Below are 15,836 nucleotides of genomic sequence, written 5' to 3'. Positions count from 1 at the left end.
TTTATGGTGTTATTATGCGTAATCAGACTTTCACAAGGTGACAATAATTTATGCATAATTTTATTCTGGAAAAATAAAGGATTGAATCCTTAAATAGTAATTGGTTATTCATCATTTCCACTTTAGGGGTCGAGCTGTCCCTAAATTACAACCTCCTCCCCCTCCCCTACACTGTTTTTTAAGTCAATTAAAAAACTAGCCGGGGTGAAAAAAAAAGAGTTCGGTTTTACCTATAAAATTAGCAACAGATGTTTCATCAGGGATAAGCATTCATATTGCGAGAAAACCTAAATATCAAGTTTTTTTATTAACATATTTTTCATAACCTTTTTTTGAATCTAGACAAACGAATAGGGGAAGGTTGCCGTAAATGAACCACATGACAGTTTTCGATTTTTTTAGAAAGGAAATCAAACTCAAATTTCACTTTAATTATAGGAACTATTTCTCAGTATATTTCTCTTTCAATAATAATATTCACTTTCGTGATAAATATACACAATGAAGAATGAACATTTAAAATATATATTTTAGCATGTGGTCCATTCATGACTACCGGTTGCTAATGGATGGACCATCGAGTTTCCATGGATGGACCACATGATCAAATTAAAAAATCAATGCGTAACTGACAAATATCTATAACAGGTGATCAATAAACACTACAAATAACAATAAGTTATAGAAAAATAGATTTATTTCCTAAAATGTTTTATTTTCGTATAAGAGGAACGTAAAAAGCCCTGAGCACTCACATAACACATAATTGTTGTCATCACACCTCGTTCACCACTTGATATTTTCCCAACCTGTGCAATACTGTTCTTAAATAATATCTTTTCAATCTCTTTTGAACTGTTGGGAGTTTTGTTAAATCCATTTTGAAAATTTTCGTTCGACGCAAGATAGTACTTGCTCTCTAAAATATCAAAGAACTTATTGACCATTTTATTACTGAAACCAGAAGCTTAAGTCTCAAATTACCAGAGAATATAGTACTAACAGACTTTTTTCTCTCAATTAAATCTGTGGGACATGTTTTCTTTTCTCAGCCTCTTGAAAGGCCAAGTTCCCAGTTTTTCGGAAGTAGTTCCAAAAACGTATAGTTTCATATTTTGAAACTATGGTTTCAAAATATGATTCACTAATCATTTTCCTATTTCGGAGGGCTTATCCCCTAAATTTCTAATAGGTGACTAAGGTAACAACAAACCGGTTTTTATCTTCCATGCGACTGTTTAAAGTTGCTTTCAGGACTATATTGTCGGCAGACTTTGTTAAGGTTCATGCCACCATACCATTTCTGTAGCACGTTACGTACTCTCACTTGTCCACTGGCCATATTTTGCTAATTTTTACATTTTTCTGAAACAGCAAAAGTATTTGAAACTGTATTATTATGTTTTAAATTTTTAACAAATTTTATAAAAAAATTTTGATTTTAACTTATAATAAAGTATAAGAGTTTTCATGAATTACTGATATTATTTTTTCATTATCCTATTTATTTTAAAACAATTGAGCAATTTTCAAAGGTAATTGAGCTGAAGTTAAGACAATATTAGAGATTTTCCATGAATGAACCACTTTGTCAGGTGGTCCATCCGTGAAAACACCTAGCGGTCCAATGATAGCAACTGCGCCATTTTGAATATTTTTATAGGTGTTACTGCTGTGACGAATGTAGATGAAACATGAAGTATGGGGAATTGTATTTGAAAAGGTACTCTTTTAAGTCAATGATCACATTTATCTGATCAGTGATATACATAGCATGTTATAAATAAATGAAAATCTCAATAATTAGTAAGGTAATGGCAGAAATCTTTTCTGACCGATTAAGAATATGATGAAATAATTTTAGCTTCTCTACGACTCTGCAGTAGACTGTTTTCAGGCAAAGGAAGGTACTAAAACTGATTACGCGTCTGAACAAACTCTAGAACGGGAAATATCTTCGCGGTCTAGTCGTGGAACCGTTTCATAGACGGCAACCTTCGCCTATTATTTTTGTGTAATAAATCTTAACCAGCAATAATTAGAAGACAAACTCTAAATATACTAAAAGAAAGAAAAAAATAAATAAAAACTTATTTCTTTTTAGGTTGAAAGCGGACAATAATTTTTAAAAATACATTTTTAATAAGTTAATATCCAAACCCAATTTTTCACGAGTACAGTTTGAACGAGTAACTTTGTTGTCTTAATAAGAATCATGCAATAATATATCCATTGCAGAAATCACTAGTAACAAACTTTTGGTAAAAATGTGAGATAAAATAGCAATACTCAGATTTTGCATTCCCGTAAAATTAAAAAAAAAAAAAAAAAGCTCTCAGAAGGAATAATGTTTATCGCTAAAACCAAAAGCAAACGAACAAAGAAAAAAAGAAATAAGAAAAAGCATTTAAAAACGCATTTCAACTGATGACGTGAATCAAGAACATTTTCATAACCCTCTCTCGTATTATTTGAAAATTTTCCAAAGCCAAAAATCCACAACCAATACGTGCTTCACTTCAGTTCAGCCCTGAAATGAATATCGTAACTTTATTGACAGTTAAATTCATGATTATTAATCTTTTTTGTTTTTGTCAACGGTTAAAAAATTCTTCTACCCACCAACGACAGAGAAGGAAAAATTATTTAGTAATAACATCGTTCAGTTATAATGAAGACTACAAATAAATGAGATAAGAGAATAAATGCTGTGAAGTAAAAAGAGTTGAAAGTAGAGTATTGAGATGGAAAAAGTTGAAAGTAGGGTTTTTGATTAATGTGCCCACCGGTCTGCTTGTAACCCCTAACAACTTCTCAGGTAATCGTCCTACTTGAACGAAATTTTTTGATGGCAACGGAGTTCTGATATTGAATCGGAGTTTGATATTTGTCATCCAGATTTTAATTCTCTTATAAAAGAAATTTCCTCAATTATTATTACTTTTTTTTCCAGCGACAAGTTAAAGGATATTTTTCAAATAGTTTACGTCTCTTTAGAACGCGTGTTTTTCATGCAGATTACCTACCATGTCACTTAAATACCTGTTCATTTCATTATTTTCTTGTTGCGTGTAACCTGTTCAAAGCTTTGGCGCGGAGAATCACCGGCACGTGATTTGTGTACGGATCCCACTTTCGCGCGTGAAAGATGATCAACAGACAACCCCGAACCGAATGAGATGTCAATTTCTCGGCATTCGCATTTCGAGTGTTCGCGCTTCATAAAAGCGTCGATTTGTTGGAAAATATCGTCTGCCCGAAGCGTGACTTCCCCCCTTTTCATTACGAACAGTCACAACAGAATGACACCAGCGCTCTAAACACTCACCAAACCATATAATTTAGAGCCCCTGACAAGACGTAGGCATCTCTAAACACCCGTGCGCGTAACGCGCGCGATCCCTTCTCCTTCCTTCCCCTTCACGTCCCACCCGGGACGCAAACCCCGCCCCCCTCATTCCCCCGCGCCAAATCCCCTCGCTTCATTGGTCAGCCAAATTGAAGCGTGGAGGCAATCGATGAGGCGTCACCATGGATACGAGGGGAGATCGGGGAGGCGGGGCGTCCCCCTCGGGAAAGAGCAGAGAGAGCCCTCTCGTCTCGGTCCGAATCCAGACGGGAGAGAGGGACCCACCGAGAGGGAAGGTGGCAGAATTTCACACCCTTTTGATCGTCTGTGGAATCCCCACTTTCTGTTTGTTTGTTTTCTTCCGAATCGTCAGCCTCGGAGGGTGTGTTGTTGTTTTGGAGGGGGGGCACCCTGGGACCTTCCGAACGCAAAAACCACCCTCCCACATGCAAATTGGCCTCAGGACCGTCGATGCCACTCTTGCCGTGAGCGCCGCTTCCTCTCTTTTCAGGTAAGTTCACTAATTCTTCTAATTGTGTTTCCAAGATGCACACAAATTGCTCCTCCACGATCTTAGAAATCCAGAAAAGATTTAACTGCAAATATTTACCGTTGCTCCAGTCAAATGTTACCTTGAAAGAAAAAACAAACATAAGGCGCAAAATTGTAACGAATTTTGCAACACGTGTTTCAGAGTCACATGGATTTTCAGTTTAAGTGAATGGAGTTACGTAAGACAAATAGCTGAAGGATCCCCTCTGCGATGGCATTAAGTTGATGAAGATCATAAAGGAGAAATCAACAGCGAAGAAGGCGTGCACGTGTTTCGAACCCATAGGGAATCTTTTTTTCCCGTACACAAGAGACAAACCGTGAAAAAAGTGGCCCACTGCACCTCATTTAGGTGACAAATTAGTGCTTATACATTATTTTGCAGAATTAGTGTTAATATTCTTATTTTCAATGAAGAATGGGTGCACGTGTTTCGAAGTCAAAGGGAATCCTTTTTCCCAGTGCTCAGATATCGAACCGTGACAAAAGTAGCCCATAACAAAAACATTTTTTTGCATAAATAGTGCTGATGCATTATTTTCTCAAAATAATGTTAATTAACTAATTTACCAGAATGGTGCAAATATGTGCGCTACTTTGTTCGTATGTGCTTATTTACATGCCTTTCATGCGATGTTCCTTTTAAATAAGGAATGCATGTGCACTATTTTTATGCAACGGAAATTCTTTCATAAGACATTTTCCTTTTAATTTCTAAACAAATATTTTAGTCAAAGCAAATACAACGAGACATTTAATGATTATATGTCTTGAAGTTTCAGCTAAAATTTTATTCGTGTTTCGGTTTGGTTATTGATTTGTATAAGGACAACTGAACATCACAGCGAAATGACGAGACTAGTTTAATGTTTAGCATCATAAAAGAAATTTGGAAAATTCTTTTTTTTTATGGGTCTATTGTATGAATCAACTTTAAAGTAAGCGTTTCAATCAAGTAACTTTTTTGGCTCCTCCTTAACGTTCGGGTAATTAGATTGAAGGGGAAATTCAATCGAGAGTCAAATTAATTCAGTTTTCTGATTCTTTTGACACGAAAATTTTAAATCACCATTCTATACTTCTTTTGATGTACCTCCAAGAAAACGTTGCTATGACGACGACTAGCGGCATTCTGGGTAAAAGTGACCGAAAGTTGGTGGTTGAAGGCAAAACTTGATCCCTTTTTTTGTACTAAAAGAAAAAATAAACAAGTAAACAAAATGTTTTACGATTGTTATCGACTGTTCAAAAAATTTAGTGGGCTAGTAAAAACTTTGGTAGATCACAAATTGCCCAATAAGCTCATGAAGTGAAGTGAATAAGACGGCGGCAGGTATGTTGCTTCCATCAGTTTTATTCAAGTTCTATAAATAAAATGTATGAAGTCAATATTTTCGTTAATGTCACTTACACACACACTGCCGCCTCAGAGCCACAGTAAGACACCCAAGCCTTAGAACAACAATATGAAGTTTTTGCTCTAAAGGTCTAAGGTGACAATACATGTTGTTGTTGTTGTCGTATAGTAATAAACACTATGAAGTTATGGGTTGTCATTATAGCGAGATGTTGAACTTCTTTATTAACCTATAAGACAACAAAAGAAATATTAACAGCAGACATGGAGGAAATAACATCCAGGGCTCCGATGGGAATCGAACCCACGACCTCCGGCATTCGAAGCGGAGTTTCTACCTCTGAGCTGTGGAGGTCCAGTGGATGAGCATATCATTAAAAAATAACTAACTGTTCCTAATCCGCCTTTATGTGAAAAAAAATGTGTTACGCAAGGATTGGTAATATGGCTTAAAACTAAGGTTTTTCAGGGATGCCCACCTAGGAGGAGTCATGGCGCAGACTGCGCCATTGAAATTTAAGGGGGGGGGGGGTGATGGGTATTTTTCACTTTTTGGGGGGGGGGGTGCGCCTTCGCTCTTAGGGAGTGAGCACCCCTGGGTTTTTGGAGGGTGGTTTTGGTCTCCAAAGGCCCTTTCACTGCTCCCTTGCCCCCCTTAACATTAAAACTTTTAAAAATAACTTTTTTAAAATAATGCAATTTTTTAAATAATTTAAAAATGTCGATATGAGGCAGTAAAACCAAAGGGATGTAAGTGAACATATTTTTAAATTTTGAGTAAAACGGGTTTAAAGATAAGGTCCTAGGTATGCTTTCATTGATTTTTTTAATTTTTTAATTTTTTATTATTAAAGCATGCTACACAGCAGCACTACCCGGGCTACTAGTACTATATCTTTTCCCCAAGACAGAGGATGGGATCACCTACAATTTGAACTGGTTATCTGCAAGTTTTTAATTTTGCCACTTACATCCCTTTGCTTCTTACTGCCTCATATGCATTTTCTTTCTTTCTTTTTTCTTTAATTGATTGATTAGTTTCAGGTATTTTTCTTTTTTATAGAAACTCCCCATTCGGTAATGAATTTTGTTTATGTACCATATAAATGAGCAATTGTTTCCGAACAATTTAAAGTTATCTGAACTTCAAATAACCGAGGGAAATTTATTGCAAGTAAATTGCAGTTAAATTGGCAATAGCTAATGTATGCCACTTAACGAGATTAATTTTCTTCTTTTTTGTTTTTAGAAATTTATTTAAAATTAAGTTATTAGCATTAGTATCATTATTAATACCATTGTTCATTTTGTATAATAGAAAATTTTGGTTCTCCTGCAACCCCCTCTCTCATTTTATTTACTTTTGATGTAAAAGATTTTTTAAAAAGAAATATACTTTTCATCCGAGATACTCTATTCTTTTTCATAGTGACACAACTACAACTGTACCCCATTCCCCGAAGCCTTGTTTTTTATACATTATTGACGATCGTAACGTTTTACATACATGTTTGTGTGTTTCTTTTCTACACCCCCCCCCCCCCCCAGAGGATTAAAAAAATTGTTCTCGCTTCAGAGTTTTATTTAATTATTTCCCCCTTTTATTAAAGGGAAGGAGGGGGGAGGGCTTGTTAACTTTATTTTTGAACTTCAACGTCTAAAGTTTCAAGTTTCGTTGAACAAAAAAAAGAATGTGTAACTCAAAACACTGCGTTTTATTATTATTATTTTTTTTAAAATCCTTTTTTAAGCTGAACTAGCAGAAAATACTGGAGTACTAAGTTTGAGAATGAATAGCAATAAATCTGAATAGTACATATGAAATGCTAACTTGATTTTATTCATGTATTTGAGGACTGGTTTTTATCTTTACTTCAACTCAAAGAAGATTCTGAACCAAAAATCTGCAGCAATCTTTAGAAATTATATTATCTTTAAGTAGAGGAGAAATGTGTAAGCTGAGCTAAAATAAAATTTAGAAAATAAAAGAATAATTGATTAATTTAAAAGAAAAAAAAAATATAAGCTTTGAATATTCTAAAGATTGTTCTCTTTCAGATAAAATTTTTTTAGGTTTTCTCGCCATTACTTTTCGCCATTTTAACTTCAATTAATCAGGATGCGTTATTCAAATTCTGTGTATAGTTGCACAGTAATTTCAAATCATATGCATACATTTTAAAAATTCTCATAAAAATGAAAATTTTGATGGATTAGCTTTGGAGACAAGTTTTTTTTCTTTCACAGCGCAGTTTACTTGTTTAAATTTCTCGTTTTATAATTTAGAGCTCTTTCTTAACCATTAGGTTTATGAGGAATTTAGGGAAACAGGTTGTTATTTCAAGTAGAAATTTTAGTATAAATAGTGTATTTTTCAAATGTAATTTACGGATGTTTTATAAATGGTTCTCTGAAAAGAGAAATTCGGAGATTTTTTTTTTTTTTTTAATGATGAGTATCGATAATCAATCGAAATAATCTTTATTAGGCCAGATGCAAGGGAAAAAAAACTGCATTTCAAGCAATAGACTTTTAAAAATAAATTTACAGTTGCTTTATTAGTATCCCTGTAAAAAGAAATTATTTGAGTTTTATCCACGAAAAGTGCGAATTTTATTTGCTACTCATTTAGCAGCAAAAGTTACTTTCATCATCTTATTATTATTATTATTATTTTTTTCATTTAAGCAGTTACTTCATTTCATTTTAGATTACTTTATAAAAATTGTTATTATTATTATTAAAAGTTGTTTTGTGAAGGTTCATCTAGAAAAAAATAGAGCAAAACTTTTTAACCACAAATTGGCTTCAATTTTAGAATTTTTTTTTTCATTCAGATTGAAAAAAGTACTAGTCTATATATTTGTTGCTTTATATTGTTTGTTTGAAAAATGCAATTTTCTTTCCTTTTTCTTGTTCCTTATTTTTCTTTGCTTTTCTTCCTTTCTTGCCAGTTTTAACATGTTTAGTAAGCTTGATATCCATTCAGATGAAATAAATTGCTTTCTGAGCAATGTTGAGATTTTTTTTGCCGATTTCAGTAAGCGTTCGTTTCTTTCTTTTTTTTTTCATGTAAATAAAAAAAGTAGCTCTTTGGTATTGCTCAACTACTAGTACAAGACTGATGGGAGCCCTATTACCTTGAAAACTTATTTTAATGTATTGACTGTGAATTCCTCCAATAAAGAAAAAAAATCACATAAAATTGGAAAAAAATCACATAAAATTGTTTGCACACGGAACTAAGTTTCCGTGTGCAAACTAAGCCCTTCTTATAAAGCCACATCTCACGGTTATCTTCCATACATCCTCTAAAACGTTAAAATCGAATCAAAAAATTATCTACTAATTGTATGCAAACTTCTATTCTCCATTTGGAAGCAAGTGTGTTACACCCCAAGTCTTGAGTTCGAAAATAGTGTTTGATGCTTCGGAAGTAATCCGAAAGAGAGGGAAAAGCTGGGACCTACATTTGTGCAACAAAATGGATGCAGTGAATCAGTAGGATGGATATCTTCCTCCTGAGGGGAAGGAGAGATTCAATTAATGGCTAAAGCAGAGATGGCATCATCGCAGTACTGAAAGTGTTTGGCGCAGCAGGAGGCATTTCATCGCTCGGGCTACATTTCCTGGAGGGACGAAAAGGGATGATGAGTTGAGTTGCAAACCCCAGCCATCAGTAAATCAAAAGAAAAGTAAATACATTTAAATCTCAGCAACTTGCCATGGAGTATTACAAACGTTATCAATTAGCCAGAGCGCTCTGATTGTGAGTTTTGAATAAAAGCATTTCGTAAGAAGTTGTAGTTTACGCACGCACACAAAGAGATAGATAAATAGATAGATATCTGCAACGAATGAAAAGAGTATGAATTAAGCCAAAAAAAAAAAAAAAAAAAAATCAAATAAATTCGAGGGAAAAAAAAAAATGCGTGGCGGTAAGACACGTTTTGATTAAAAATAAATAAATAAATAACCAGTTTTTTAATTCAATTTTTTTTAACTTCATTTAGAATGACAAATAAAAAAAAAAAAGCACATTGGTGTTTTCTTCCCTATCACTTTAGTGGAGATAGTCCATTGGGCCGCTGTAGTAGATGCGAAAAATACTTGAATGCTAGTCAAATTATGAAATAAATCATCAAATATTCATATTCTAGCCTTTCCAGTTGTTGATACCATAGAAAGGGAATTACTACCCAAAGTCACAAACTAAACTTCATATCTCTCGAGCAGACCAAAACTATGCTACTGAAACAAAAGCTATCCGTTGCCTTCAAGTGAATTACGTAATTGAGCAAATTTTATGATGAAAGCAAAACAGTGTAGCACTGGATGTAATGCTTCATCACAATCAATTAGAAGGAAAAGCTTTTGCTCAATGCGAAGTGAATTTTTTCAGCTGCGCTCGTGCCTAAGTTTCTCTTTGGTACCCGTTTGCAAAATACCTTCACTCAAAAGCTTTCGATGCGTAGATCCAACATAATTTTCCCCCGAAATGAGTCTTTAATAACGTACGTAAAACACAACTGCCCGCAACATATCGCACTCCGGCAAGCAAAGTGACACAACTCAAAAATTTGAAAAATATTTCCAACTATGGATTTATAATATAAATTTCATGCTCTTTTTTGCCATAAAACTCGCGAAGTTATCTTACCTAACTATGGCGTACAGGCGTAAAAACTATAATCAGTAATGACACATCATTAAAATTTCATAATTTAGAAGAAAAATGTTCGAACTTTAAGTATGCATTATTAACTTAGAGAACAAAAACTAACCAGTAAACATCACAACATTTTTTTTTTAACGCATTGTAGCATTTGAAACTGAATCACTTAAAACTACTATTGTGTAAAATCTTGATTTTCTCCAATGCTTTTTTTTTTTGAGTTGCGTGACTTTCCTCTCCGAGGTGTTATGGGACAATCATTAAGTATGTATTATACATTTAGCAACTAGCACACCCAAAACTTACCTCCTGGGACAGGGAGGTCATATATAACAGCGCCTAAAAGTGTAAAAACTATCGTATTAGAATTGACCACTGGCGCAGCTGGGGGGGGGGTAAAAAAAACCTCAGAGGCATTGGTTTTAGCATAAATGCGTATTCTAATATAGTAGTTTAAACACATGAAAGGCTGTTTTGATCAACAAAACCCCTCCAGAAGGTATTTTGTATCAAAAAAAAAAAAAAAAAACCTAGAAGGTATTTGTGACCAGAAAACCCCTTTAGAAAGGTTTTTCTGGCTGTGCTACTGGGATTGTCAATAGTATATGTTTGACTCAAATGCTATTTGAGGCTCTTTTTGGGTTGAACAAGGTATATCGCCAATGAACTTAGTTCTACAATAGCAGATCTTTACTGATAATTTGAAATTTTACCAATTCTACTGAAACATTTTCATGCAACTTCGTTTTTTTTTAAGTATATTTTTCTTATTTTTATTTATTTTTTTATTTTTTATTTTTTTTGTGGCAATAGTAAAGTAAAAAAAAATAAAAAAACTTGTCTACCATGAGTCACACAATAAAATTATGAGCTAATAAAGTGAAATTCTTTGCTTTCAAAAGATAAAAATAGACATAACTTTATAACAAAGATCTAAAGAATTTCCATTAGCCTTTGGGGGGAAATAACTATAGTTTTCAGTCTTTTTATGATAGTTTTTAAAGATTACAGCTACTTGTAGCATTGCATTCTAAAATTTACTCTTTAGACCGTAATTCACTGTGTATTTTTTTCCTTTTTTTTTTCTTTGTCAGCTTGACTTGAAATCCAATTGATAAATAATGCTTGATTTATCTGTTTATTTGCTAGTGATTCTGAATTCCATTTCCATGCACTCGTAAGTTTTTCACCATAAATTTGTAGTTTAATTAAAAACCGTAATGAACCCTTTTGACTGTACATGAGGCTTAATAAAAATATTTATTAAATAAAAAAAAAAAAAAAACGACTGCGTAAAAACCAAACGAAAACAAAAAAGAAAAAAATATAAGCCCAGTAGCTTAGAATTTTATTAAGTACTACTGAATAACTACTCCATTGAAATAGTTTTATAATCGACACACACATAAAACAAATCATAAATTCAATAGCAGAATAGAAGGATCAACAATCGGGGCCCATTCAAATTTTACGGGGTTCCTTGAATTAAAACGGAGCGAGCCCCGACTGTTGATCCTTCTATTCTGCTTTTGAATTTATGATTTGTTTTATGGTGTGTATCGTATAAAACTATTTTAATAGTGTAGTAGTTATTTAGTAGTACTAAATGAAATTCTAAACTACTGGGCTTATATTTTTTTCTTTTTTGTTTTCGTTTGGTTTTTACGCAGTCAGGTTTTTTGTTTTTATTTAATAATTATTTTTATTTTACACTTTTTAGTTAATATTCATTGACTTAGTTATTATGATTATAAATCGGTAAATTTCAAATTAGCCTCTACAACGCCACATAGGAACAAACATACATACATAGACTGATAAACACATTACTCTCCTTTGCATCGCGCATGTCAGTCGGGTAAAAAAGCCATTGTCTTCTCATTAACCGCACATTTTGAAGGCCCTCTTTTGAAGTTATGTTTCTCTGATGGTACTACCTTTTCAGAAATATATGATTTTTGGAAAGATCCAGCTCTCGCATAAGCTCAAGTTACTCTGTGGTATTTTACATTTATGTGATACAGTGGCGCAACGAAAGGGGGGGGGGGGTGAAAACACCCCCAGAGTCATTGGTTTTAACATAAATGCAAATTTTAATACAGTAGTTTATGCATATGAAAGGGCTGTTTTGACTTTAAAAAAACCCTTCACACACAGAGAGAAGTTATTTTTGATCAAAAAAATCACTTCAGAAGGTATTTTTGATTAGAAAACCCTCTCTCCTGAAAGCATTTTTGATTTAAAAATAAGCCTTCCAGAAAGTATTTTTGATCAAAACCTTCCTCTAGGAGGTATTTTTGATCAAAAAAACAACCTCCCGAAGGTATTTTTGATCAAAACCCCCCTAAGGTATTTCTGGCTGCTCTAGTAATGTGATATTTAAAGCTATAACGATGATAATGGTATGCTATTGGATACAATTCTAATATAGAGATTAATAGTGACCTTGAAATTCTGCTTGTTTGCAAATGATGGAAAAAAGGGGGGAAATGCATTTTTTACCATGGCGTATTTATATAAGTTAACGAGAAGTTAGAAAACAAACGGATGATTAGCTGAAAATAGGCATAAATTTTAGTTAAACAAGTCGAACTCATGCATGGCGAGTCTCAATTTAACGAGAACCAGCTTTTTACCGTCTATTCGAGTTCAATTAGAAATTGGAATGTATTCAGAGCAATTGAAATATTGCCATGGCCCACTGATTGCAAGAGGGAAAACAAATGAATCACGAGAAAAAATTTAAAAAATTATTAAGTGCAAAAATTGTGTAACCAAGAGAAAAAAGGATAAACTCTTCTTAAAATGAAGATTCGCTAGGGGACTAATGAAAGAACGGAATGAAATGGCACAAACCGCAGCACAGCGATAGCGAGAGGGTCAGCCCCAAGGTCGTTCCAAGACATGTTGCCACCCAGGGCAAATAAACTCTGCCCCCCCCCCAAAAAAAGAAATTGTTTATAACAAAAGTTGATTTTTAAATTTTAGAAGCACTCCATTGAAAGGATTTAATTTGGCCTTCAGAGTAAATTTGCTTCATTTGAATTTCTTTTTAATTTATTATTATTATTATTTTCTTTTTTTAGAAAATGAAAGGGAAAGAAAATTTCAGGCAAGCCTATATAGTCACTTGAAGCTAAATTGAGCTCTTACGACAAGAAATTGATCAAATAATAATAAAAATTTTAATGCGTTAACATATAATAGAATTTTTAAAAAAGAAATAACATTAAAATTAAAATAGCTATACAGTTAAAATTCACCATGAGGAACCCTGTTATATCTGAGCACCCGGGGTGATCTTCCCCCTTTTACAAACGTCCCTGCTGCATCCCCCCCTTTACCTACAGCCTTTAACGCGTTACCAATCCAATAGTAGCACGATAGTTCAAAGGGCGAAATCTGGAAAATGTGGACATATGCCGATGAATAGCAACATTCATATACCATGAAAATCGGCAAAAGACCGAATATTTCCGGTAAATCACCAGTGAAAGTCGATTTTTTAAAATTTCGGTCCTTCACGGAAACTACGGTTTAATTTGCATAGGAGCTCACGGGAGCGGAGCCGCTGCACTTCTTTTAAATTTTATGCAAATTTTAACATTCAAGAACTTTTCGCGTTGCAATTCAAGATATTTTCGCGTAAAAACAAGCATTTGTTCATTAACGGATTCCTGCACTTTTTTTTTTTGGCAGAGAGAAGGCCCTGACGTCACCATAATAGATGTAAGGTCTGTTATGACATCTTCAGAAGTTAAATATTGGCTGCGCTAAAGGCACGAGTAAATAGTGAATAATAAAACCATCATGTCAAAGCCAAAAGATCAGAAATATCACTATTGCAGACACGTGTCTCTATAGATTAGCAAGAAACTTTCTTATAAATGCTAAAAGTTATAAACTTCCGTTGTAAAAAAAAAAAAAACCAATGAAATGCAGAATCCGAGAAAATTCGCTCTTTGGACCTCGTCTCTTTTCTTCTACAATCAATGAACATTAAATGCTGAGCGCTACTGAACTAGAAAACTAAGATAACTGAAGCCACAATTGCAAAAATATTGCGAACACGCGTTTTGGACTAAAAAGGAGCCCTTTTATTAAAGCATAAAGTTTTTTGCTTTCATTGAAAGGGTTCCTTGCCAATCCCGAAACATAATTCTGCATTATTTTTGAAATTTGGGATTTGATAATGACATTTTTATTTTTTATAATCACTCCGCTACGGTAAACATTTTGCTGATTATAACCGCTAAGAATGTTTTTCTGATGCATTTTTTCTAGACTCCGTTTATAACGAACACAGGTCTTTAACGAGAAAATATGTTGGTCCCATAAACAGTTTCGACTGCATTGGGAGCAAAATTTACGACAGTAAAGTAGAATCTCCGTTTTCCGGAACTTTCTTAACCAAATTCGATTTTCTTGTGCAATTCTATTAATTATTCCAGTTTGTAAAATGTTATTAAATTCTAAAACAATCTTATCTAAAGTTAAGGGTTTTTTTTTTCTTTGCAACGTACTTATATCTTTAAAATTAAATAACAAAACACAAAGTTAACTGTATCATTTTTATCACAAACTAAAGTTTTTTTTCATCAAGCCTTGCCAAATTTCCATTTTATTTTCCGATTTGTATTATTCTTGTTGAACAAATGTGCTGTTTATAATAATAGTAACATAATTAAAAACATCTTATTTAGTAAATAATTTGTAAATGTTCACATGCTTAAATCCAGAAGTTTCAGCGAGCTTCTGACAGCCATTATTAACTAGACTCTTTTTTCCGAAATGTTCGATATGCCGAAGGCGGTTCGGTGTATCGAACATGTTAATCGTAACCTGCTACTGTACTGCTGAAATAATTCACCACGAAAATCTCTTACGCAGTATAGTGAGAGATTCGACACTTTACCCTCTTTTACGCTGAATTTACCGTATGGGCAAATCAAGTGGAAAGCTCTTTTTTCTGACCTGGGACCGCAAAGGTTGTAGGATTGATTCTGAAGGTTGTTCCTTCCATCGCGTGAGCCGCCCGCGAAACCATCCAAGTGCGCGGGAAGGATTCGCGGGCGGCAGCGGCGGGTGGCATCAGCCGTCACCCGACACCGGATGCAGCCGCGAACAGTGCCCGGGGGAGAGCGGGCCGCCATTCGGCAGGCGACTTTTTGCCCTGTCCGTGGTGTCAAGAAAGGGGTAGAAGCCGATTGTTCTTTTTTTTTCCCCTTCTGATGTGGCTGGGGTTACTGTAATACTATTGTAAGGTGATATTCTACTCAGACGTTACATTTCTCAGTTCTCTGTCAGCGCGAAGTTTGCTCAATTTGTCTCGTTAGTGCGTCACTTGGTCACCGTGTATATAGAAGTGATCAGTTGAATAAAAGATGCTGATTATTAAAACTTTAAAATTCAACAAAAAGCAAAATAACTATTTTTGTTTGCATGACATTCTTAAATTTTGTGACGATCAACGTATATTGCGTCTCCGTTAACTTGATACTTGACCTTGAACGCAATCATTTATGCTTGGGTAGAAAGAGGAGGGATTCTTAGATTGGCACGACGCCAATAATAACCATCATTGCAACCAAACAAGCTTTTCTCAACCTTGTTTTAGCAAACGGCATTGTTTAAGCCCCAGCGGATTGGCAATCAACTTATCAGAGCCATACTGAAAACACACGTAGAGCAAAAAGTGAAAACACTTGATTTCGCGTTACGAATGGCTCTTTTTTACAACCAGAAATAAATCAATTTAGACTGAAAACCTAACCACGGAAAGGCTTCAAATCTTCGTGAAACTTTGGCGAAATTAGAAGACGTTTATTAAATTAGGGGCTTTATTAGAAAAATAATAACACAAGCAGGATTGAACTGAATGTTTGTTTAAAAATTAAAAATGA

The 15,836-nt window shown here is 34.2% G+C and overlaps 1 protein-coding gene across 1 annotated transcript in view; it reads left to right on the top strand.

Annotated features, from left to right (window-relative positions):
* The first annotated feature begins 3,795 nt into the window (after positions 1 to 3,795).
* LOC129224654 (paired box protein Pax-6-like) overlaps positions 3,796 to 15,836 on the top strand; it is a 163,859-nt gene continuing 151,818 nt past the window's right edge. The window contains exon 1 of the mRNA XM_054859189.1: positions 3,796 to 3,860. Coding sequence (XP_054715164.1) covers positions 3,796 to 3,860 — 65 coding nt within the window. The remainder of the gene's footprint in view (positions 3,861 to 15,836) is intronic.

This window comes from Uloborus diversus, chromosome 1 (genome assembly GCF_026930045.1).
Source record: "Uloborus diversus isolate 005 chromosome 1, Udiv.v.3.1, whole genome shotgun sequence".
NCBI lineage: Eukaryota > Metazoa > Arthropoda > Arachnida > Araneae > Uloboridae > Uloborus > Uloborus diversus.
Note: the sequence above shows the minus strand (reverse complement) of the source record. Positions and strands in the feature narration are given on the sequence as shown.